Source organism: Amborella trichopoda, chromosome 3, assembly GCF_054954075.1.
Source record: "Amborella trichopoda isolate Santa Cruz 75 chromosome 3, AtrichopodaSantaCruz75HAP2 v2.0, whole genome shotgun sequence".
In the NCBI taxonomy this organism is placed as follows: domain Eukaryota; kingdom Viridiplantae; phylum Streptophyta; class Magnoliopsida; order Amborellales; family Amborellaceae; genus Amborella; species Amborella trichopoda.
In genome coordinates this window covers 44576615-44602164 of record NC_142338.1, presented here as the reverse complement: position 1 = coordinate 44602164, position 25550 = coordinate 44576615, and the positions used below count along the sequence as shown (strand labels likewise).

Sequence of the window (25550 nt, the reverse complement as noted above, 5' to 3'; positions counted from 1 at the left end):
ACGAGGAGGAGAGACGCGAAATGCTTATATACGACGCCACTACGAAAGAGACTGTAGAATGAGACCGTTTACTTTTTACATAGGGAAGTAACGACCATTGGTAGCTCTCGGATGTAATAAAAGAGTAACGACCCTCCGACACCCGAGTCTACCAACAAAATAAAATAAGATGAGAATGTTTTTCCATTGAATTGAAAAAAACTTGTATTGTTTTTCTCAATGAATATTTTTTTCTTTGACATACAAACTGACCCCAAATAATATACAATCCCATTAAGAAGGTACCCCTTGATCATTTGTGGAAACCGGTAAAAAGTCACCATTTCTTGTACAAATCGCCTTTTTCACAAAAAAAAAAAAAAAAAAGACAGATGTAATTTCTATAAGGCCTCACCTTTATGAAAAGGAAAAGTGTTTCATGCGGGTTGCACCACAAATATATTATCCGGAAGAAATATGGAAAACACATTACCAATATTTTACTAGCATTTGCTTAAAAATTATCATTTTTTTCTTTTTTATTACAAAGTTCTACTGAAATGTGGAATTAAAATCATCATCATACTATTTCATAAAGACTCTCTAATAATGACATCATCACTATTCTAGAGAGAGAAATGAAGGTATTGATAATCACCCTTCCAAAAATAGAGAGAGTACAAAGTATCGATCTTAAGTATCACCATTTTAAAGAGAGAATGAGAACGTGAAATAAAATTATCATTGTTCAAATAAGATTTACTAATGTTATCATCGATATAAAAATTGATAGAGAAGTTCATTATCATCCACCAAAAAAGAGAGAGATAATGTATGTGTGTGTATTAAAGAGTAAGTATAGCAATTTGATTACAAAAATTTCCAAGTCCAAAAACCATCTCGGTCAAATAAAGAGAGAGAGAGGAACCAAAATAAAAAAGTGTGGATTTCACTCCACTTTACATGTTACCACCTTCTTGAAAATACTTCAAGTTAATCCAAAACACTCGGTCTTCTTCAATCATTTCTAAGAATCACTCACTAATATTTATGTCTGTCATCATTTCATTATATGCTTGCATGAAAACGAGTTGAGTAAGGCCGTGGACCTGAGCTCTGTAAAATTCTCGTATATGTGGGTTTGCTGCTTACTTCCTCAACTCTAAAATTACGGCCTACACTTATTGACTCCACAATATCAACCATGGTTGTTTTGTTTCTTCCTCGATGGCATAACCAATGTTGATTTCTCAAATGGATTGGTGGTCATTCCATTTGTCCTTGATTGGGTATCACCTATTTGCTCAACACCAACATCATCATCTAAGCCTACAATTGTGTCTCAAACATCATCATCAATGTCCCTCTCTAGTTATGCTACCGTCTTGGCACCAGCACCCTCGGCACAATCATTGCCGACAATTATGCTGATTTTATGAAAACTAGAGTAACAATTAACGAACCACTTACCTGCTCAAATGTTATAAGAATTTTTTACCCACCAAACCCTACTTTTACAGGGCATTAAAAAAAATGAAAACCATAAATCTTTTAAGGCAGATTTATGTCATAGAAAAATAGGTAAAACCCTAACTTTTTAACAGAGATAGAGAAATTGCTCTTACTTGGACACGGTAAAAGAGACAGATGCTAACTTCAAATAGGGTAAGAGATTGCTCCAAGAGAGAGAGAAAGGCAGCAGTTTTACTCGAGGTTGCTCTAAGTTTGTTGTTCCGAGAAAGAGAGCATAGAGAAGGGACGCTCGAAGAGGGACGGAGAAGAAAGGTTGAGTTAACAACGAATGGATTTGGGGAAATGGCGCGTAAACGATTAGCCGTCGCCCCCGGTAATTGATTTATTAACTTTCCCACGCGTAATAGTTTTCACGATATATGGGGAAATGATCGTGTAATCTATTTTCATTTCCTTACTCTTTAGGTATACACAAATATTGAAAATGCTAGATTTCTTTATAATTTGTTACGTTTTAATGGTTTCCAAGTATCCAAACGACCCCCTAATTGTCCAAATGTTTTTTCACTAGAATTATTATTTCTAGTTTTTTAAATTATTTATTTTTTCATATTCATGATCACAATATTAGAGATTACATGTCCTTAAAATTTAAGCCTTAAAATCCATCTAAAAAATAGATTTATCAAGAGTCCCCCATTTCTACATATGTGGGCTTGGCCACATAGAAACCCAGTCCTTATGAAAATGAAATAAAGAGTCACCTAGAATCTTCATTCCAAAAGTATTTTGGGCATTTGATGGCTTTAAAATTAAGGATTGTATATAATGAGACCACTTACTTTTGGTACATGGAGTTCACGATTACTTATAACCATCCAATGTGAAATCTAATAGCTTGGGTGTGTCACAAAATTTGAGAAAATTTCTTTTAAACTTTGAGCTTCGTCAATAAAATAAATGCAGCCACTCAATTTGACATCCATCGGTCAAGATTAATTGTGACTATCTTGTAGCATAAGCAAATTGTCTCTTGATATACTTTCTCTTAAAAATTAATTTATAACAAAGACTATAAAATTCAAAGCTCTAAAAAAGTATAAATCTTGTGGATCCTTGAACACTTATTTTTAAGATGAAATAAATGATTTAGATAATGTGTTACAATATAGTGGTCAAGATTGAGATGATTGATTTCAAGGTTTTTCGACACCAAAATTGTTTTCCTTGATATTATAATCACGAATTAGCGGACTCACCTATAGATCTAGAGCTCCTTTTGAAATTATGTTAACGAAAAACTTTGGAATTTGATAATCTCAATTAGTGGTTCTGTAAAAAAAAAAAATTTTGAGAAATAAAATTTTCCACCGTTCATTTTGAAGTACAATGGAATCACCATGTTTTTGCGTCATCTTAGAGATGGACGTCTGATGCAGGGGACGCACATATTTTATGGAGTCGGCTGACTCACCAAAACTCTGTCCACCATTACCTTGTCTAGGTTTGGATAACGGTTTTCTATATGTTGCGCTCTGAAATTGTTGATTGAGAGAGAGTGTGGAGAGGGACAGTTTCAGTAGGGAGAGAGAGAATTCAATACTGTGGTTAGAGAGAGAGAGAGAGAATGGGTGCCACCGCCACACCCCAACTACTGCATATCTCTCTCTCTTTCAAATCAGCAGTCACAACCTTGGTTCCTGTTACAACTCAAGTGCATTCTTCTCATTCAGTTCCCATGCATTTCAATGTAAATACTCCTAATTCTCATGCACTTTCGTTTTATTCTGGTTTCTTTGATTTTTCTTTAAATTCCAAGTTTTATCTGGTTTTTTTTATATTTCTTTCATTTCCAAGTTTTGTTTTGGCGACTGAGCCCTGTCTTTCTCGTGGTTTCATATGTATGTTGTTCAAAGGTTATTCTTTTTTTTCTTTTTCTTTTTTCATTTTCGTTTGATTTTCTTTTCTATTCCCTGTATTAAGGGGTTCGAGTTCTTTGTATGCACTTCTTTCATTTGTTATATGTTTTATTTGTCTTGGGCGATGATGCCGCATAGGTTCCAAGCCTTTTTTTTTGCCTCTCTGAATGTCTGAGAACTCTGATCATCCGTTTTCCTGTAAATGATCATAAAGCTAGTCATTGATAGAAAAATGCAATGCTGACTGTTGATTTTTTAACAATTAAATAAACAGGGTGGTATTCGTTGTCAGAAATTAAAAATTTTGAATTTTGCAAGTGATCATCAAATTCACAGAAGAGAGGTTCTGAAAGGCTTCGGCATTGCCATTGGCATGGTAAGCAACGCCATTATCTTCTTTTTTCTATTTTATTTTTGAGAAATTTATAAACAGGGCTCTTATAGTACCCAAATTGTGGGTGTTATTCCATTGTCCATACTCCTATTGATGCTTATTTTTTTATCTTCTGCTTCCCTTTTTCTAAATTACATTAAATACATAGAGCATATAACTGCATAATCCATTTAATGTCAGTGTTGTGTGTGGTTGCACATGGGCGTGTGTGTGTGTGTGAGAGAGAGAGAGAGAGAGAGAGAGAGAGAGAGAGAGAGAGAGAGAGAGAGAGAGAGAGACGAATGCTGCTGATGCCTCTTTTCATGGAATCTCAAAAAAAATTCATATTATTTGAGAAAGTATTAAACGAATAAATCAGCTATGGAGTGCGAAGAATGGGAGTTCTACTCAGCATTAATCACAAATAATTTCTAAAGTTTGTTTTATATGTTTCTTATAGCTATTACTAATCTGCAGTTACTTTTGGCAATTAACCTTTTTGGTTCATTGGTAAATTACTACTGTGAGTTAACTCTTGTGAGGCAATATATTGATTTCCTTTTGGCAATTGATGAGTTGTTGTAGCCAGTGTTTGAAACGACGACTCCGCCATGGGTTACTCTACCCGAGCAGGGCCAAGTCTGGCCAAGCCAAAAAATGTTAAAAAATAAAAAAGTAAAATTAAACAAAACTCAATGTGACAGAGGTGTTTTAGAAATAATCCAAAACGAAGGAAATATATAAAAATAAGTATTCATGGCCCAAACACTTTCCAATCTTTGCCAAAATAATAGACAACATAAAAAAGCATATTACAAATAAATTTATTATTTTTGGGTATATATATATATTATTATTATTATTATTATTATTATTATTTTTTTTTTTTTTTTTTTTTTTTTTTTTTTAAGATCCCTGAGTCTAGCCACCCAACTCTGGGATACTCGGATAGAGTGGTGAGTCCGATTTTGTTCGCCCCGAGTTTTCACACTCTTTGGAGCGACAAGATCAACATATCTTGAGCTGACATATAATTTAATTTATGTTATCTTTCAGAAAACTTCTTAACTAGCTAGAAAGCCAATTTATGCATTTCATAGTTGCATTCTGTGTTGATGCTTAACAAAACTTAGTGCTTTGCAAAAACGGTTTTTGAGATTGCTTTGCTTCTAAATCTTTCTTTTTGTTTGTTGATAGTTGAAGAAGGATTTTTTTTGTTGTTTATTTTTCTTTAACATCTCTTAAATTTCTTGCATTAAAAGTTACAGTGGTTTACTCTTGAAGGTCATAGGTTCGAATCTTATTCTCAAACCCCTTTCTTGCTCCACTATCTAATGAAAATTACTGTTAATCGTTCAAAAAAAAAGTTGCAGTTTTCTTCTCTTTGTTATTTTATTGTACTTAATATTGTCTCTTTACGGCTATTGGTCCATGATTAAAACAGTAAAAAAGGAAGAAATGTTCTTTACGCCAAATTGATATGCTAATGAGCTTCTACTGATAATGATTCCATAGGAGATTATATCAAGTTGCAATCAATTTACTGGAGTGGCTGAAGCTGCAGATCTTATCCAGCAAAGACAACGTTCCGAATTCTTGAGTAATGTTACCTTAAGAGCGACCTTTTTACTAATATTGTGATTCTGATTAGAAAAAAATTATTGCAGATGAACTATGTGCACAAAGGATATTTTGTTATCTAAAGGAAAACCCAAAATATGTTATCTATTAATTGACTGTTTTCTGATATTTTCTACAGACAATGCCAAGGGTACCTTGAGCACAGTTATTGCAGTAAGTTTTATTAGAATAAATGGATATCATATGCTATCACGGATTTAATATAATATCAGAATGTAGACCATTGTTTAACAGGGTATGGAATACAGTACTCCATAGAGGCATCCACTGTCTGTTCCCATAAATGTGGGGTTGATTATGAGGATGAGTGTTCCAGTGGACCTCACTAAGGTCAACCTCCACTCTCCATCATCACTAATGGTAGGGGGGTGCCCCATGTAGTACCATACATCAAACACTTTGATTATGGTATAATTTTCCAAATTAAATATAGACCTGGTTCTCAAATTTAGAATTAGACTACACTTCTAAGCATTTATTTCTGTGCCTTTCGCTTCTTGGTTATGCCATAATCTTTTCATTGTGATACCTAGGGCCAACCAGAAGCGATTTCATCTATTCTGAAGCTGGCCTTGAATGACTCCATTACTTATGACAAGGTTAGAACAATTATCTGGAGACCCCCTTTTATTTTTATCTAGTAAATAGGACTCCAACTCTATCTCATGCAGAGTAAAACTTAATTTCAAACTTTTGCCTACCCACGCACTCACATGCTTGCCAACGAAATTTCTTGAGTGTTTTTTCTTTTCTTTTTTCTGGGTTATTAAGTGGGGAGATGGAAGTCATGATGTACCTTGCAGTTTCACTGCCCTGACCACCAAGCCGCTATCCCCTGCTCCCTAGGGCACAAAACTGATACTTAGCATATTCATAAATTCTCACTTTGTAGATCAATTTCTTCAAGTCAGGAACCTTATTTCTATGAAATACACCCGGATGCACATTAATGGAATAAGTTCTTATTAAGTTCATATGCATGCTTGATGTAGTCTACAAAGTCTGGGGGCCCAAATGGATCAATTCGGTTCAGGTATCTTCAAAGTTTTCTCTAATAACAAGTCGATATTGATTGTTATGAATATTTGTGTAAATATGAGAATTATATTTCTGCAGCACTCTAGCATGACATTTTTGCGTATTATTTTTTACGAAATAATTTATAAAAAATTGGTATTGTTGTTTATGCATGCAGCTCAGAAATAAATAGAGCTGAAAACAGTGGGCTTCAATCTGCATTGAATCTTTTGGAGCAAGCTAAAAAGGAAATAGATTCCAATTCCAAGGGGGGGCCCATTTCATTTTCAGACCTCATCCAATATGCTGGTGATATATTGCATCTTATATCAAATTAGTCGGCATGTTAAGATAGTGGGGTTAAATATTTAGATAGTGGCAGATATTTATTTGCTGTTATTGTGCAAACACTCACCACTTTGTTAGCATTCTTGATGCTTCAACCTATCTGACTTAAAAGAGTTGCGACCTTACCCCAACATGGGTGTTAAATGTTCTAATGGAGATTACATATCAATGAAAATGGCAGACACTCTTTGGGTAAATATAATATTTGGCTAGTTAGACCCCATTTTCTTCAAGGTACTTTTTTCTATTTAACATTCTTAACCAAAAGATTGGCAAGCTGTAAAAGATCCAACTTACTAAACCACCTCTCTATATCTGTATTCATATAAACCTAAATATTACAATATGATATTTAGTACCGCTCAACAGGAATCCAAAATCCCAAAGAGAGCTTGATTGTGCATCTCAATAATATTGAATCCAAATCTTAATTTATGAAATTTTTGTTTTATTAACAGATTTCATGATTGTCTTGAACTGAGATGGTTTTAAGGTATTTCTCTCTGGAAAGCCTTGGTAGGAGTTTGCTTATAGCTGTAACTAAGCAGTGTCTGGGTTATGTTAATCATTATCTGGTGAGATAGAGATGCAACAGTTTTAACTTTAATTCCACAAAGATGGTTGCACTTGGGCCATTGGTTTTTTCATGCATACACATTTTACTAGGAAGAAGAAAAATTGGAAGAAGAAAAAAAGAGGAAAACTGAAGCATTAAGGCCTCCTTACAGTTGTATTGGCTTTGCTACTTATGACTGCAGCACAGGCAGCTGTGAAGAAGACCTTCCTCGATGCTGCAATTCGCAAATGCGGTGGAAATGAAGAGAAGGGAAGACTATTATACACTGCATATGGTTCAAGTGGCCAGGTATCATTTCTAATCTTTCCTTATAGTACATGTAATATATAACTAGCCAACCTAGTTTAACTTCTGAATTCTGGTCATGCACCTTTTCGCGGTGAGGACAGTAATTCTGTTAATGGTAGTAAAAGAAAGAAAGTCGTTCATCAAACACCTTTCATGGTTGAACTGACCGAACAAAACAAATATCAAAAGCATGCGGCCCACAAGTTTGTGCCTACTATTGGCCCAGTGCATATGATGGCAGTAGTATGGATTCATAAACCTATGTGTTGTATGAATACTGATGACGTATTGAACTTGACTCCCATTAGACTTGTTTGGCAATATCTGCTTGGATTGTTGTTGCATACTAGCCTGTGTATGCCTATGCATGTGTAGAAACTCTTATCACCCATGGAAACTAATCAGTTTTTCTCTTAATTAAGATTACAAATCATGCCAAACATCATTGTGGTTATTTGTTACTTTGATTCTCTAGTGGGGCTTGTTCGATAGACAATTTGGGCGAACTGATTCTGATGCACCAGACCCTGAAGGTAGGATTCCTCAATGGGACAAAGTATCTGTTCAAGAAATGAAGGATAAATTTGCGGCTGTTGGCTTTGGCCCTCGTCAGGTACTTATTTATTTCTTTTTTTATTAATGTTCATTTAAATAAATATATTTATAGGTTTGCTTTTTAATGCTCCAGCTTGCTGTCATGTCTGCATTTATTGGGCCAGATCAATTAGCAACTGAGGCATATCTGGCCTCTGATCCGGATGTAGCCCCATGGGTTAAGAAATACCAAAATAGCCGGGAAACAGTGTCACAAACTGATTATGAGGTAAAGTCCAAGTAATATCTTGAAAAGCAAACAAGAATTAATTGATATGATAAGTAGCAAAAAAGAAACATTTCCTCTTTCTTTTAAATTTGTTTTGTTGCAAACAGTTGAGATCTTCTGGTATTCAGGTGGATCTTATTACTACACTCACAAAACTCGGTTGCCTTGGCCAAAAAATCAATTATGAGGCCTACACATATCCTGTGAAAAAGGTCGATTTAAGCAAGCTGAAATTATAGAAGATTTCACCCTTACCTCAACCGGTGTCCATTTTTGCATTGGACGCAGTCATTGTTTTATTTGTAATTATTGTCAATTTTTTGTTTTTCTTGATGAAAATCAGTGAAGAGAGAGATCATCATTGGTTATTGTTGTTGTTGTTATTGCGGGTGTCGTCGTTATTGTTGTTGTTACTACTAATCATCATCATCATTGTTACTATCATTATTATCAAGGTTAAAAAAATGTTGAGCGACACCTAGGCACCTGGGCCAGCCTAGGACGTCCAGCGCCTAGGTGGCCGCTCAAAACCTCAGGCGCCCTAAGATTCTAGATTTGCACATGCGTATATATGTGCGGTAAAAACACACATATATACAAATGTGTCAAAAATGGATATTTATGAATTTACATGTATTCTAACGAACATTTTAATTTCAAAATATCTACATGAATTTTGAAATATATTCAAATTATTTGAAAATTAATTAAAACATTGAGAAACAAAAACAAGTCCACAATATTTTAGTGATTTAATGTCCATACCATATTCCATAGTCCATACTTCATAAAATCATACACTTGGACTCTAAAAGTGATTCTAATAAGATATGGTAAGGTTTGGAGTGATTCTACAAACTTACCAAATTTTCTCAATTCAAAAAAAAAATCACAAAATTAATCGCTTTTGAATGTTTTAGGTATGGGAAGAGTATTTTTCAATTATTAACCAAATATGTATATTCCTTTTGGGTAGTAGGTTCAACCAAAGCTTATATCTTACTCATAACAACTGCTATATGTTTGTGTGCAAAAAAAAAAACGAAAAAAATGAGATGGCTTTCATTGGATAGTGATCAGTGTTGACGGTTCGATTTGCAGCATGAATTCTATGCGTTGCTTACTGTAATTTAAAATGGTATTTTCTTTGTGAAACAAGGATACAAGGTGTATGACTTCCACAAGTTGCCCTCTTTGTTTACAAATCATGCCTAAAAAGCAAACTAAGTACGACATCTTTTGCTACAAGAAACATATTGGGCTAAGTTTAAAGCAAATAACAGAAAGAGATCGACACATTCTACAATGACATGTAAAGGGAGGAAAACTGTAAATATATTTTAACGCGTAATATTTATTGCAGATTTTTTGTGGCTCAACCCTCTAAATTAACGACAGTAATAAATATAACATACCATAATGTTCATTGTTTACCCAAAGTGTCAAATCCCTACATTAGTTAATTATATTTATAAAAGAAAAAGGATAAAAATTAAGGGAATTTTAAGACAAAAAACATTTGAGATGTTTTTCTATGCATCAATATCTGAGAGTTTAGAATTAGATTAGTAAGGTTGCAACATTAAACAATCCAATTAAGGCGCACTTCCAAATTTATCATAATATGTAATTTTGGTGTAAAAAATTCTTAGGATTATCTGAAAGTCTATGTTTACATCTAATTATAAAATTTTAAAGTCCAAAAATGTTAAAAATCAAATAGGTATATAAACATATGAAAATCTTGAAAATAGACGGTCTAGATAATGTGTTGCAAGATGCACGATTTGTGGGACTTAAAATCTTTTTTTGTTTCATATTCGTATATTTCGATGTGAATCAATTAAAAGGTTTTTTAACATTAAAACAACATTTTCCAATTTTTGAGGTGCATCTTTAATTTTACATCTTTAGGTTGCAGCCTTATATAAATTGTCCAATAGGATTATGACTTTTGACTTTCCTCATCAATGATTGTTTAAGAGGGATGATGCAAAATTGCCCCTCTTCTGGTGAAAAAGGGCAATGATGGGACCCATATTACACGTATTTGTACTGAATCAAATATTTTTTTTTTCTTTTTTTTTTTTTTTTCTGTTTTTTTTCTTTTTGAATGTAAGTACTATTTCATTAATCTCAATGTACGATGAAAAGAATGATTATCGTACATTCTTTTTTAATGTTAAGTACTATTTCATTAATCTCAATGCACAATAAAAAGAATGGTTATCGTAGAGTTATCTAAGGTGTATATTGCAATCTATATTACGCGATTTTCTTAATTGATATAGATTGAGAGTTGTCTAAAGTACTATTTCTTTCCCATGCATCAAAACTGTGAGTTGTCTAAGGTGCATAATGCAAATTATACGATTTTCTTAATTGATACATATTGTTGTCATGGTTGAGATTTGGGATTTGCAGCTCCCAAGATGGCCAAACCTTAGGGCGCATTCAATGTTAATCCATTTTAATGTGGTTATATGGCACCCTACCTAAGCTAAAAACGTACCAAAGTACGAGCTTTTTAATGGAATCTCCTTTTCTTGCCTAAATTTTTTTTTAAGGTGGATTTGTTGTAGACAAGAAACAAGGCTTAGGAGATCAATGTGTATTTAGCATATATTTCAATGGAAGACCACAATAACTTGGGCTATTTGTTGAGACTGAAATTATGGTATAAAAAAAATTTACAAAATTTTGGGAATGGGGTTGGGGCATTGGTGGTTAGGGGGGTCTGATGCATCAACATAACTTCCCACCCTCCATTCCTACTATTAACATGCCCCAACAAAAAAAAATGAAAAAGAATATACTACTATTGAGTAAAATAAATCACAGTAACTAATGGGCAAATTCGACACTCTTTCCATGGTGTTTCTTTGGAGTTTACTCTAATACCACAGCTGCCACATTTTTCCCAATTTCACTGATCTTTTGCCATGATATTACCCAACTGCATTTCAATATTGTTGCTCGGTTCTGGAGATTACAGTTTCTTAAAAATATTTGAATTCAAATTTATTGGAAACCTTCAATAAAAATGACAAATTTAGCAGTCCTGTTGAACCTGGCCTGTAACATACAACTACAAAAGAATAACCACTTGCACAAAAGTTTACATCGATTCATTAAATAGGCCCCTCTGACATAACTATGCAAGTATCGTATCAGTTGCATAAAAAATTCCATGGCCAAAAATAAATGCATGCCTGCCTGTGGATAAGAAAGAGATTCGACATCCAAAACAATTAAGATGGGGATCAAAGAGAACAAAATAAACAGTTTACTAACCAAAAATATATAGAGAACTAATTTCAATAAATAAACCTAGAAACAAATCATTTTAATTTAGGGGAGATGACATCCAACCCACCCATGAAGGGCCTCAAAACTTGGGGTATAATCACAGATCCATCTTCTTCCTGGAAATTCTCAAGCAAGCACACCAGCATCCGGGGCACTGCACATGCAGTTGCATTCAAAGTGTGCACAAATCGTGTGGGGCCTGTGACACCCTTTCCCTTCTTTAGCTTGGTGGGAGGTGGCTCTGTCATAGCTGGTCGATACCTGATGCCTAATCGTCGACTTTGATAGTCGGTACAATTTGAAGCACTTGATATCTGAAATCAAAATCATCGTCTTTACTTCGTTTTCAGAAAATTTATTTTGATAGTTTCATTTTTGGACAATTAATAGTTCACAATTTGAAGCACTTAATATCTGAAGTCAAAATCATTGTCTTGATTTCCTTCATTTTCAGAAAATCTATTTTGATAGTTTCATTTTTGGACAATAAAGTAAACAACATGGCTTTTCTCCCACTTTTTTCTTTTTTTTTAATTGTAGGACAGTGGTATTTTCCTTCATTTTCAGAAAATCTATTTTGATAGTTTCATTTTCGGACAAAATTAAGTAAAGACCATGGCTTTTCTCCCACTTTTTTTTTTTTAATTGTAGGACAGTGGTCACCCCCACTGGAAAGCCTACTACCAATGATCAGGATGGTTCGGAACTCCGCCAAAAGTTTTCCAGGTGCTTGTTAAGGGAGTTATATATCACCCCAGCCATCTGTAACAGGCCGCGAGCATTTGTGAGTTCAATGTCCTAAATGTTTTGCATGGGATCAGTCTCATAAGATCATTGCCCATGGCCATAGAGCAAATAATTGCATTATGGAATGAATTTACCATTTTGTTTAAGCCATTGTTATCAAGACTAGGCCAGCCGATCGGACCGGTTGGGATGTTGATCAGTGTCTTGACCAATCTAGTCCAACACAAAAACCAGGTGGGTTGAGCATCAATCAAAACCAATGCTTCACTAGTTTTAACCAATCGAACTATTTGGTCTTGACCAATTGGATTAGCTAAATAAAAGGGAGTAACTTTTTATGTAAACTATGTCATTAAGTCATTCTTCCTATTATTTTCATGTTTTTATAAACCCGGTCCAACAGGTTCGACTGACAATTGGAGCGGTTTTGGCTAAACAAGTACCCTAGCTAATTCCATGGCAGGTACAATTCTGATAGCATTGGTTTAAAAAAGGAGAAACACAAAGATCGACCGCTTCTTTGCTTAAATGCCTAGCACAGAAATATGTTGATCACACTAGACATAATTATCAAACTATGCGCAAACCAAAAAAACACACCTCGCCATATCGTCCCAGACCTGGCATCCATGCTTCAATGTCATATTTCCGGAATGCGGGGGCACCCAAATCCGCAGAAGCCATGTCCAGTGTTCTGCAAACACCAGATAAACATGTTTATACGAATACTGAAGAAAAAATGGTGCAAAAAAGTCAAATGGATGGATAACTGTTTAAAAGGGAATACATTATTACTTAAAATGCAGGCCAAGAGATGAAAAGAGTTCTTGTTCAATGCTAATCAATTCCTCATGGTAGTTATCGCTTTCCTCTGGATGGCACAAGATAAACATCTCAACCTTGGTGAACTGGTGGACTCGATAAAGGCCCCTGGTTCCAATAAATAATTATCATATCAACATTAATTACTAAAAGTACACCAAACTAAGCACACCATTTGACATAAATTGCAAGAATAAAAATTTCATTGAAAACAGGCATTCCTGGAAAAATCCCTTTGAAATGAAAACATGAATTTTTGGGCATGAAATAGAAAAGCAATCACTTATCTCTTTTAAAAACTAACTTCAACAAATGAAATTGAAAATGCCTTCAAGTTTTGTAAACCAAAAAGGACATTGGTTTACAGGTTCAATTAGCAGTTCACTCCTCTCAGGAACTAGATGTTGTGGACAGAGATTTCAGGCATAAAGTTTCTCACCATGATTATATGAAATAAGCATTCATTTCCCATTCATTAAGAGATAATATTAAATTATCATATGTTCTGTAAATATTTAATATTGTTTATTTTCACAAAATAAATGTTTCAATTATGGTAAAAAATTGTTGCAGAGATATGGCATACCAGGGAAACTTTGTAGGAGCTCCAAAAAAATGGTGCTCCACTACCTCAGAAAACACTTTCAAGGTGGATCTAAAAAAAAAAAAACCTTCAAATCACCTCCAAATCAAACTTCTCCAAATAATATTTGATTTGGAGCTCCTAAAAAGCTCCAGACCTCTTAAATCCAATGTCCATTCAAATGGAAGGCTTAGATTTGACTTTTTGGAGTGGCATTAGAGTTGGAGCATTTTGGAGATCCAAATTAAATTTTCTTTAGAGGAGATTGCTTTTGAAATGCAGATTCATTTGGAGTTCTTTGAGTCCCTCACCTTAAAAGTGAAACTTAAGGTGGGGACCATCATTTTTTTATGCTCATGAAGGAGCATCAAAAGATTTTCTCGTTTGCAGCCAAAATAGAAACAACAGAAATCATTACTCTGCACTTACATACCAACCAAATAAGCAGCCATACAACTAAATCAACACTCCCAACAAAAAAGAAGAGGAAAACCCAAAAAAGGATGAATAGAATACACTAGTAAAAACAGAGTATTAAGTATGATAGTGTACCGCGTTGCAGTTCCAGCAGCACCAGCCTCAGTGCGAAAGCAATGGGAAAGGGCGACATATTTCAGGGGTAAATCTGAATCTGCTAGGATCGAATCCATATGAATCCCACCCACTGGAATCTCTGCAGTTCCTATCAAACACTGGTCACTCCCTTCAATAGAATAGACCTGTTTCAGTGAACCATTGACATTTCATAATTTTGAGCCTTATTTTTTATAAAAGTATTTTAAATTCATGGCAGCATTACACTACAACATTCAAGCCTTTCTCTGATGCCCTTTTACTGAAGCGACGGAAAAAAAAAAATCTGTTTGGATGGAAGGTAGGAAATAACAGAGAGTAACAGCAAAAACATCAATGAAAACAGTTTCAAATAAAAACCAATTGGGGTCAAAATAAGAACTTCACAAAATTTATAACTTTACAAAATTTATAAATTGTGAATATTTGGCTCTTCTTTCCTCGCATCAACCAATTATTCGGACCATTTTGTTAACATTGCTACCATTTGAAAAGTCCTGAGTAAATCATCTCATCCCTGCAGTTTATGAGAGGGGCGAGCAGGCAGGGTTCCAAAGTAGAGAACAAATTGGTGCAAAGAGAGATGGGGGCAAGAAGAATTGTTTGAAAGCGAGAGAAAGAAAAAGAAGAGTGGAGTAACATTCATCCCAGCAGCTCAGACATTCAATAATCTAAAAAGGAAATACACATGAATTAATCAGAAAAGGAAAGTAACTAAAGATGAAATCAGATTAATGAACCTGTGTATTTTGTCCACGAGGTTGGAAACCACACTTCTCGACCACAGAGGACCGCACGATCTCTGGGGTGGTCACAGGCACAAAACCCCTTCTTGAAACTTCCGAGAGTGCCCAGTTAACGAGGGCCATTTCTAACAAAACAGCCTCATTCTTTAAGTAGTAGAATTTCGACCCACTTACCTGTGTGTATGGGGCATAATCGATGCATAAAATGCCTAAACCACAAAACGGAAGCTAGATGGACATGCATTATCAATATTGTATAAATTCTCAACTAGACACACAACAATCAGTGGAAAGCATTATACTTATAAGGAAAATATTATATGGTATAGCCCGACCATCTAATTAGGTGGTCTAGCCCCCAAAGAGACATACTTAAGGTTCTCTTTTTTTTTAGTTTGAAAATTCTCAGATCATCTTTGTTTCACCATGTCAACAATTCCATGAGAAAATAAAAAAGATTTCGAGCCCTTGAAACCCTAAATATATCATCCCTCAACAGACCGTTTAGAAGTAGACTTTGAGGGGGAACAGACCAGCAGTATTTTTTGAGCTTCAAATATTTTATTTTATACATTTGATCTTGGGGGTGACTAAAGAAAATCTGAACAAAGGGCTCAGTCATGTACCCTAGGTGGTCGGCCAACCACGTAATACACACATATTTATTTATTTATTGAGGATCCCATGAAGTAACAGATGCAATATGCGGATCAGATGTTCATCATTTCGTTAATGCTTTCTTCTTTTGCTGAATTATGAACAATGTTGCATCTTTTTCTACTATAAGGATATCCCTCCTCAACATGCCCCATATCATTAGTAATATTAGTAACAATTCTAATGTATCATACATTGGTTGAAAACACGGAATAGGGCTCTGAACAGGGCAGAGCATTAGCCTGAGTCAGCTGGTTTGAATCAGCCAAGTCTACGAAAAAAAAATAACAAGGTAACCTCTGGAGCCAGCGAGACAGCTGGTTTCCAAGGTTTTTCAACAGAACAAAGGTCCAAGCGACTCAGGCAAGTCCGAGCCCGAGTTCGCAAGTTTTCAAAAACCAGTATAAAATAATATCTAACCACATTAAAGATGGCAGACTGCCATTCACATTGTTATAATCTCAAAGTTATAATACTAAAAGACCGTCAATCCTCCAATTCATGATGAGGTACTATAGTAGCCGCAAAATAAGAAAGCATGAGTTGTGATAGAACATTAGAACAAGAAATACAATGGAACCCCTCCATAATAATGCAAAAATTAACTCAACAGCTATTGCAATTAAAAGAACTCCAATGCACTCAGGAAAGAGAAACTTAATGAGAAAGGAATCCAAACAATGCGAAAAGCTATGAATGGAGGTAGAAAAACACACCTCTGAAGCAGCATCAAAATCAAACAAATCCAGTTCTTTGCCAAGTTGCAAGTGATCTTTTACAGGAAAGCTAAACATGCGGGGACTTCCAACCTAAGGAACATGAGAAATCATGTTCAGCTAGCTTCTTTAGTTGAAAAGAAGTATTTAGCATTCAAATTGTAGAATACAAACCATTTTTTTTCCTTTCCTTGTCTACATTGTATTATTCCCAATGATATTATCAGTTCCTTTCCATTTGGGTGGGCAGGGAGTCAAAGAGCATGAAAAGTATACTTTTTCCTGTGGTCAATGGAAACCATATTCCATTCAAGTCATCACCGTATCATTAAATGATTAATGATGGAGAGAGAGGGAGGATATGATTCCCATAGTTGATCCACTCTCCATCACCTTCCATCATTTTATCAGATGCTGATGACCCCCACGGAGTATGGTCTTGCACAGTCCATTGAATTCTGATATAATTTCCCAAAGAGTATACCATTTTTTTCAAAGCAGCCTGATCTTCTCCTCCGATAGGAACATCTGGATGTGTAATATTAGGCATACATTGGGCTTCCAGTTGAAGTTTATCTGTGAGATGAACGAGATCTTCTTCCAAAGCGAGAAGCCCCTCTTTCAGATTCTTCCCTGCAACAAAAAAATTAGTCCTTAGAACCACAAACTAGACTTCATTTTTCTAGGTAGTATATTAGATAATTTAAAATTTTTAAAAAAATCACACTGTAAAACAGTCTAAGGAGATAACAGAATTGATAATTACCTTCTTCTATAAGTGCTTGTCGTTCTGAAGATTCCAGTTTTCCCTTCATCTTATTTGCGACTGCATTTCTTTCTTCACGCATTCGTTCTACTTCCTGTCATCTGTGTTCAAAAGTTAGATAACTTTTAACCAAAAACCTCAGTGAATGCAGTAAAATACCCCAAAAGCATAACTGGGGTTCAAACAAGTCTCACATAGACTTCATGAATAGCACACAGCACGCATTGTTGATAAAGAAATGTCCATTACTATTACAGAGGATTCTCTGTTATACATTAAAATTGGAAACTTGGATTTTTCAGTAACAAATCAAAATCAGAAAAGGTTATCTAATAGGTATAAGATTCACACGAATTGCTAAGGATAGAATAAACGAACTCAATGTTTTCCATCAGAGCTTTATTCTGTTTGTCCTTTTTGGTACTTCCTTTGTCACATTAATCAACCAAAACAAAGAGAAAAAGCATGATTGGACTACCATACATCAAGAGAATCAAGAAGACAAGAGAAAATATTCCCTTTTTTTTTAGAAAAAAAAAAGCTCATTAAACTCTAACCTTTTGGAGACGGCAGAATTGCTCGTAAAGGTTAAGCACAAGCTCCAAATCTGTGGTGGAATTTCGGTTCAGAATATTTGCTGCAACGATTTCTTTATTGTCACGTACCCATTTGAAGTCAATGCTAGCTCTCCACTGGGGTTTCACCACTAATCCACATTTGAAAAGAAAACAGACAATTAGAGAAATAAAAAAGAGAACAAATTAATAGGATAAGAGAAATTCTGCTACAGACCTAACTTGGTGAAATTTCCAAAAAAAATGCAAGAGTAAAACCATGGTTGCTTAAATAGGAAAAGGAAATTCTCAACATAGAACCAGCCCAGCATAAAAAAGCGAAAGTGAAAGGGGAACGGTGTTTTAAAACAGATAAGTGCAGCTTCCAATGAAGACCCATTTGAGATAAGGAGACAAAAAAAAATGAAAATTCATGGAAAATAATGACTGCGATATTATAAGATGGCAGCTTTTAATATTGACCCTGTTCAGGAGAGAATACACAAAACAAAAAGAAAACAAATAAATAAAAAAAATCCACAATGAGATAAACTAAAATTATCTTGACGATTAGAAAAAAGGATGATTGAGATGATGAATTTCTGAGACATACTAAGTTCAAAAAACGATATAAAAGTACTGTGAATCCTAAAAAACACCTTAAGACATTGGCAAGAGGTGAGAAACATACATACACAAGCTCATCAAAAAAAATAGAAATTAACAAAAAAAAATTGCGCAATGATTGCACAATCAAAAAAGGTTTTGAGACACACAAAAAAAAATCAAAAATCAAATATATAACTGGGTTGAGAATGCAAAAATGAAGGCTTCAGGAGACACCCAATTCAGCAACATTAAGAAGAAATGCAGGTTTTGTAATAAAGACAAATCCAAGAGAAGAAACACAGCCATACGCATATCAGAAATTTTCCAAAAAAAACAGAACGAAACTTGATATATGGCGATATTGAAAGAGACCCACCTCAGGAAACACGCACAGAGCGAGAGCTAAGAAGAGGGAAGAGAGAGAGAGAGAGAGCGAGAGAGAGAGAGAGAGAGAGAACTAAAAAAGATGAGAGCTTTGAGACTGACCCAGTTCAGGTTCTCTGGTCAAGGGCACTTCAACAGCATTTGAAGAAAATGCTCTACAAATTAATGGCATGGGTGACCATATTCGGCCATGTAGGAGGCCCCTTGTTCCCATTCTTATTGTAGAGAGAGAGAAGGTCATTGCAGGAATGGTTGCAAGCGTTAGAGCTTGCAGCGTCCCCCCCACACATGATAAACCCATAGCTACTTAGAGGGAGAGAGGAAATGGATTAGGTTTGTGATTTATGCCTATTTATATGTATGGAAACTGGAGAGGCTGGAAGGGAATAACCCGAACCGGAATAACTCTAGATTGTAATTTCAGAATTGGAAAAAGTTTATATAAGGTTGCTAGAACGTAGAATCACATATGCCCTAAAAAATCCTTTTAAAAATGTTTTAATGATGAAAAACCCTCTAATTGATCATGCCGATATTTATGAAGATAAAAAAAATACATCTTGCAACACATTATCCAGACGGTCAATTTTTAAGATTTTCATATGTTTATAGATTTACTTGCTTTTAACCATTTTTTAAGCTTAAAATTTTCTGATTAAATAAAAAATTAGATTTTCAAACTGCAAAATATTATGAAAATTGTTTCATGGGTAACGAGACGCACTTCCAGTTGAAAAATTGTTTCATGCAAGCTGGACCAAATTTCTACACCATGCAGTCCAAAGGTATAAAGCATTCGTCTTAAAGATGGATGCAAATAAGCCGTCCATCTAAAAACAAGTGTAATTAACGGTCTAAATGTTTTTTAATATAAGTATTATTTTTAGTTTTCAATTTTTCTTTTCATATTCATAATCTCCATGTTAAAGATTATATATTCTCTATAAATTAGGATCAAATTATATTTAAAAAATATATTTATTGCCAAGCCTGCATTTCTACAATATGCGAGCGGGCCTCACATAGAAACTGTCTCCTATATTTGTACACCCGGTACGAAGTATCTATTTTAAAAACAGATGTGTGGCCCTAAATGTTTTCTTTAAAAAAACTAGTATTTTTTATTTTTAAAAGTTATTTATTTTTTCATATTCATGATCGTCATGTTCGAGATTATATGGCCTTAAAAATTAGGTAAAAAAATCTGTCTCAAAAAAAGATTTTTCAAAGGGATTCATTTCTACATGGACCCATAGGAACATGTTATATATATATATATATATATATATATATATATATATATATATATATATATATATATATATATATATATATATATATATATAGGTGCAGTTGTCATACGAATGCATCTGTAGCTATAGAGGTAAGGTGCAACTTCAAAATTTTATCATGGTACATAAGTTTGACGTAAAACGTTCTTAGAATTATCTCAAAATCTATTTTTATATCTAATCATAAAATTTTAAATTTCAAAATGGTTAAAATCAAGTAGATCTATAAACATATGAAAATCTTGAAAATTGACAGTGTAGATAATATATTGTAAAATGCACTATTTCTGAGACTTAAAATCTTTTTATTTTTCATGGCCATACATCTCGATGTCGAGATGATCAATCAAAGGGTTTTTCAAACTTAAAACTACCTTTTTCGATGGACTTTTTAGGTGCATCCGTAGTTCTACATTATAAGGTTGTATCCTTATATAAACTTTTTCCTATATATATATATATATATATATATATATATATATATATATATATATATATATATATATATATATATGCTGTTTATATAAGGTTGCAACCTTAAACAATCCAATTAAGGTGCACCTCCAAATTTTATCATAACATGTAATTTTGCTGTAAAAAATTCTTAGAATTATCTTAAAATCTATTTTTATATCTAATTAGAAAATTTTAAACTCCAAAAATAGTTAAAATCAAGTAGATCTATAACCATATAAAAATCTTGAAAATGGATGGTCTAGGTAATGTTTTACAAGATGCACTATTTCTGGGATTTAAAATCTTTATTTCTTTTATATTTATACATCTCGATGTCTAGATGATCAATTAGAGGGCTTTTCAACATTAAAATGACCTTTTCCGATGGATTTTTGAGGTGCACTGTAGTTCTGCATTTTAAGGTTGCAACTTTATATAAACTTTCTCTCTCTCTCTCTCTCTCTCTCTATATATATATATATATATATATATATATATATATATATATATATATATATATATATATATATAAATATAAAAGGCATATCCTAGTTTTAAATTGAATGTTCCCCTTTGATAAATATCTGAGATGGGCACTTTGGGAATATTCCAATTTTGTATATGTTTTTCAACATCATTTATTACTATTTCTTCCTTATTTTTTACTCTTAATGTTTGACTAGTTTGAGTTACTGTTTTACTTTTTAGATTCCTAATTAAATTTGCCATCTGTAGGTTGCGGATAATGACAATCTGGACGACCAAGGGTCCAACGTGTTCCCCTAAACGGCTCTCCTGGCCTTGGTGGGTATTTTGCCTAGACTTCTTCCGTCTCTTGCCTTAACACTCGGACCAACTTTCTTGGATGGAAATTTAGTTAGGTTTCTACGGTAATACTGTAACTGTCACTTAAGTGGCTCTGATACCAAAACGGACCAAGATACTAGTTTTTAGTTTTTTAACTTTTTATAGAAGGTATGTAAAAATCAAGCTATTATACTTTATTACTTTTTGTAAAATTCGGTAGTAATTTAGGCAGAATAAGATTATTAGGATGAAAGGAATAACAGAAATATCTATAACAAACCACGACGTGTGTGTGTGATTACTTATTTTAGTACTGAACACAATTTTGAACTGCATTCTAAATCAACCGTAACATTATATGTATATAGACCATCAGTACAAACTGTATACACACAAACTGTATACACACCAACTTTACAGTAGTATGAACAAATACTTAGAAATAGAAATATGAACAAACACTTACAGCTTACAGATACAATAACTGGAAAATAACTTCCAATTTTGAAGACAGTATGATGGGAGTGTGTGGAAGTTGCAGTCGCACATAATAAAATTATAAGAGAAGAGGATAAGAGAGAACCTGGTTTTGGGGAATCAAAAAGAAAGGAAGAGACCTGAATAGCATGAGATAGTTTCAAGCTGTGAGGTCAGAACAGCAGCAGTGGCGCAGTATGGCAGTCGTGGTCTTGAGATCAAGAGAGTAGACGAGCAGAGAGATGAGCAGAAGACTATGAGAGGGTAAGAGAGCAGAGAGAACTGTGAGCAAGAGAGAGCGGAGAAGGAAGAAAGCTCCCAGACCTGCCTAAAACTGAGGAAGCTTGCTTCCTTATATAGACGAAGGCTGAGATAACTTCGCGAGGAAGGAAGAGGAGGAAAGTGACTTGATGTGACCAAAAGAGAGCAAAAGAAACGTAAAGAAAAAAGGAAAAGACAAAAGAAAAAGAAAGATGCTTAAAGAAGCATCTGAAACAGTAATATTTTTGTTTTCTCATGTCGACAGCACAGTGCCTAGTTTGTCGTATGTGTCGACCGCTACAGTGTCTAGTTTGTCGTATGTGTCGGCAGCCACAGTGTCTGGTACGGAGGGTATCTTGATACAGTAGCTTGATTATGACATGTGGTACGGAAAGCATTCTGGTACAGTATATGAGATTACCTGATACAGTGAAGCATCTTTATGGTCTTTGGCTGAATTCATTGGGGTCTTCTTCTTCTTCTTCTTCTTCTTCTTCTTCTTCTTCTTCTTCTTCTTCTTTTGGGTCTGTTTCTTCCAATGGGAAATATCTATTAGCACAATTTGGAGAGGATTGGACTGTTTCGTCTGAGGATACTGGTTTGCGTCCTGCTTCTGCAAATATTTCTCGCATTTGTTTTTCCAGAGTTTCTTTGGTAGCATCAGGATTGGTTTGGAGCATATTTCAAAGATATGTAGGAAAATCGAATGAAGTGTTGGCAGTATTATAAACAGAAGGATTCGGATTATAAATGGGTTTTTCTAGTGGTATTCTTTTGGGTACAATTGTAGTGCGATCCATGTTGAAAATATCCCACCATTTGACAGAGATGGTTTTGCCCAAACGAGGGATATAGGTATAGTTGGCTGTATTATTAGAAGACACAGAGTATTCCCATTTCATGATCCATGGGAGTTGATATAAGGTGACAAAATATAAGTGTGGATTCGTATTATTATCAATCTTATTGAATATCGCAAACTGCTCCTATGTTTCTTTAAAGGCAGGAGGTAAAATATCAGTTGTAGAACCCCATATAAGAAACCAATTTTTAAACCAACTAAGAAATCTTTCAAAAATGAGCATCCTGAATTGGATGTACCAACTATGAGAATTGTTTAGATTTTGATATTAAAATAGTTTGTGCTATGCTTCAATGTATTCTGCGTACTTATAATATTTATAAGAAACATCTGGATTATTTAATTTTTTCCCTTGGGTGGGGTTGCAACTCCACTATTCATAAGATAAAAACTTTTTTATTTGCATTTTAGAGTATGCAATTACTCTTATATTTTGCTGATAATAATGGACCACAGAGATAGATCATGTTTCCATTAATATAGCTTTACAGTATTCTCGGGTTTTAATCTCATTTGTGGGATTGAGATGGTTTATGCGTGTAGAGGAGCAAGTTTGGTTGGGTCCATATGGGTAAGTTGATCTTCAATGGTTATATCCATGATGAAAGCTCTTTCTATGAATGTGGAACGAGGAATATTTGGATTAGACCTCTGAGACGGCTTTGATTGAGCAGGTGTAAAGGCTGGGGTTGATGCATTATATTCTGGGTAGGTTATTTGGTGTATAGGTGAAATGGATGGTGAGAGAGTGGCCAAGGGTGGACTCTCAAGTAATGCTGGTACTATTTCAAAAGGGCGTTTCTCATTGCGAGAATTGCTATGAGTGCCCATTATAGAAGATAAATCAGACAAAGTATTATTTATTTATATATATATATATATATATATATATATAAAAGTTTATATAAAGTTGTAACCTTAAAATGTAGAACTACAGTGCACCTCAAAAATCTATCGGAAAAGGTTGTTTTAATGTTTGAAAAGCCTTCTAATTGATATCTTGACATCGAAATGTATAAATATAAAAGAAAGAAAGATTTTGAATCCCATAAATAGTGCATCTTGCAACACATTATCTAGACCGTTATTTTCAAGATTTTCATATATTTATAGATCTACTTGATTTTAACCATTTTTAGAGTTTAAAATTGTATAATTAACGATGAAAAGAAATTTTAACACAATCCTAAGAAGTTTTTACACAAAAATTATATGTTATGATAAAATTTAGAGGTGCGCCTTAATTGGATTGTTTAAGGTTGCAATCTTATAGAATATATATATATATATATATATATATATATATATATATATATATATATATATATATATAAAGAGAGAGAGAGAGAGAGAGAGAGAGGAAAACTCTTCCCAACACCTATAGGCAAAAATGAATAGTGATTTCGCCTACCCTCATCACCATCCAAACTTCATCGCACGGTCACAGTTGTCTGGTAGTGTTTCATTTTCCATTTTTTTTCTATTAATCCAAATTACTTGAAATTTGGAGCATGTGTACATCTTAGTGAGACACACCTAATATATATATATATATATATATATATATATATATATATATATATATATATATATATATATATATATATATATATATATATATATATATAAGAAAAAGCTGGGGTTAGCCCACTAGCTCATATGAACATATGAGCCCAATGGTCCTGATTCAATCTGGGCCGGTCTTTGATCGTCATATGAGCTCAAGTGATTTGGATTTTTATAAAATAAAATAAAATTTAAACACTACCGGACATCCATGATCATCAGATCGGCCCAGATTCAATCTGGGCCGTTGGGCTCATATGTTCATATGAGCTAGTGGGCTAACCCCAGCTTTTTCCATATGTATATCTGTGTGTGTGTAAGGTGGCATCAAATTAGAAGTATAAAACAACCTTGTAAAATTTTCATACTGCAAGTAAATTTGTTCGTACAATATATGGGTATCCATGTATATACGCAGATTGATAAATATATATATTAAAATTTAGAAAAAATTACAAAAAACCCCTCAAAATTTACTAGTTACGAACTTACCCCCAGCCAACCTTTCCTCTCACTTTTTTCCCCACAACAACTTTTTCTCGCAAATACCCCCTAAGATAAAAAGTTGATTTTTTTTTATGGAAATGCCTTTTCCATAAAAAAAAAATTCAACTAGCGGTCCCAAGTTGCGTATTGCCAGAGCGTAGAATAACACTGCCAGAGCGCTTTGTAATGATTGCCGGATCGGAATAGGTACTACCGAAGCGTTGTGGCTTCAGAAGGTGTACCGCCAGAGCGCCTTCATCTACCGTCGGAGCTCTGAAAACTCTGCCGGAGCGCCCTAATGCACTGTTGGAGCATTGTGGCTCTAGCGACCCTACTGCCAGAGTGCATTCATAGCGTACCGGAGTGAAATGTCTCCAAAACGTGTACGACGGGAGCGATATCACATAATGCCGGAGCAAATTCGTCTACTTCCGGAGCG

General features: G+C 34.3%; 2 protein-coding genes across 6 annotated transcripts; one reads left to right on the top strand and one right to left on the bottom strand.

Moving 5' to 3' along the window:
• The first annotated feature begins 2998 nt into the window (after positions 1-2998).
• On the top strand, positions 2999-8806 carry TL29 (ascorbate peroxidase 4). 2 transcript variants are annotated; one of them, XR_966990.3, is made up of 11 exons: positions 2999-3202; positions 3646-3747; positions 5260-5344; positions 5504-5538; positions 5919-5984; positions 6378-6418; positions 6581-6711; positions 7509-7615; positions 8091-8228; positions 8335-8438; positions 8567-8806. XR_966990.3 is itself a non-coding variant. In XM_011628677.3 (11 exons), exons 1-11 carry the CDS (start codon positions 3080-3082, stop codon positions 8675-8677), a joined length of 1074 nt encoding a protein of 357 aa, XP_011626979.2. In that variant the 5' UTR covers positions 2999-3079; the 3' UTR covers positions 8678-8806. The 2 variants fall into 2 exon arrangements, 1 of the variants encoding a protein (XP_011626979.2); XM_011628677.3 differs by having other exon boundaries at positions 8304-8438.
• A 2738-nt stretch (positions 8807-11544) lies between these two features.
• On the bottom strand, positions 11545-19321 carry SRS (Seryl-tRNA synthetase). Of its 4 annotated transcripts, none has more exons than XR_016051200.1 (10): positions 19007-19320; positions 17915-18063; positions 17358-17451; positions 17076-17224; positions 16592-16684; positions 15213-15392; positions 14452-14618; positions 13282-13424; positions 13095-13188; positions 11545-12061 (listed from the first exon to the last, which is right to left on the bottom strand). XR_016051200.1 is itself a non-coding variant. In XM_006854162.4 (10 exons), the coding sequence occupies exons 1-10, from the start codon at positions 19203-19205 to the stop codon at positions 11780-11782; spliced, it is 1542 nt and encodes a 513-aa protein (XP_006854224.4). In that variant the 5' UTR covers positions 19206-19321; the 3' UTR covers positions 11545-11779. The 4 variants fall into 4 exon arrangements, 2 of the variants coding, with proteins under 2 accessions (XP_006854224.4, XP_088716926.1); XR_016051201.1 differs by having other exon boundaries at positions 17358-17458; positions 19007-19316; XM_006854162.4 differs by having other exon boundaries at positions 13290-13424; positions 19007-19321.
• Between the last annotated feature and the right edge of the window lie 6229 nt (positions 19322-25550).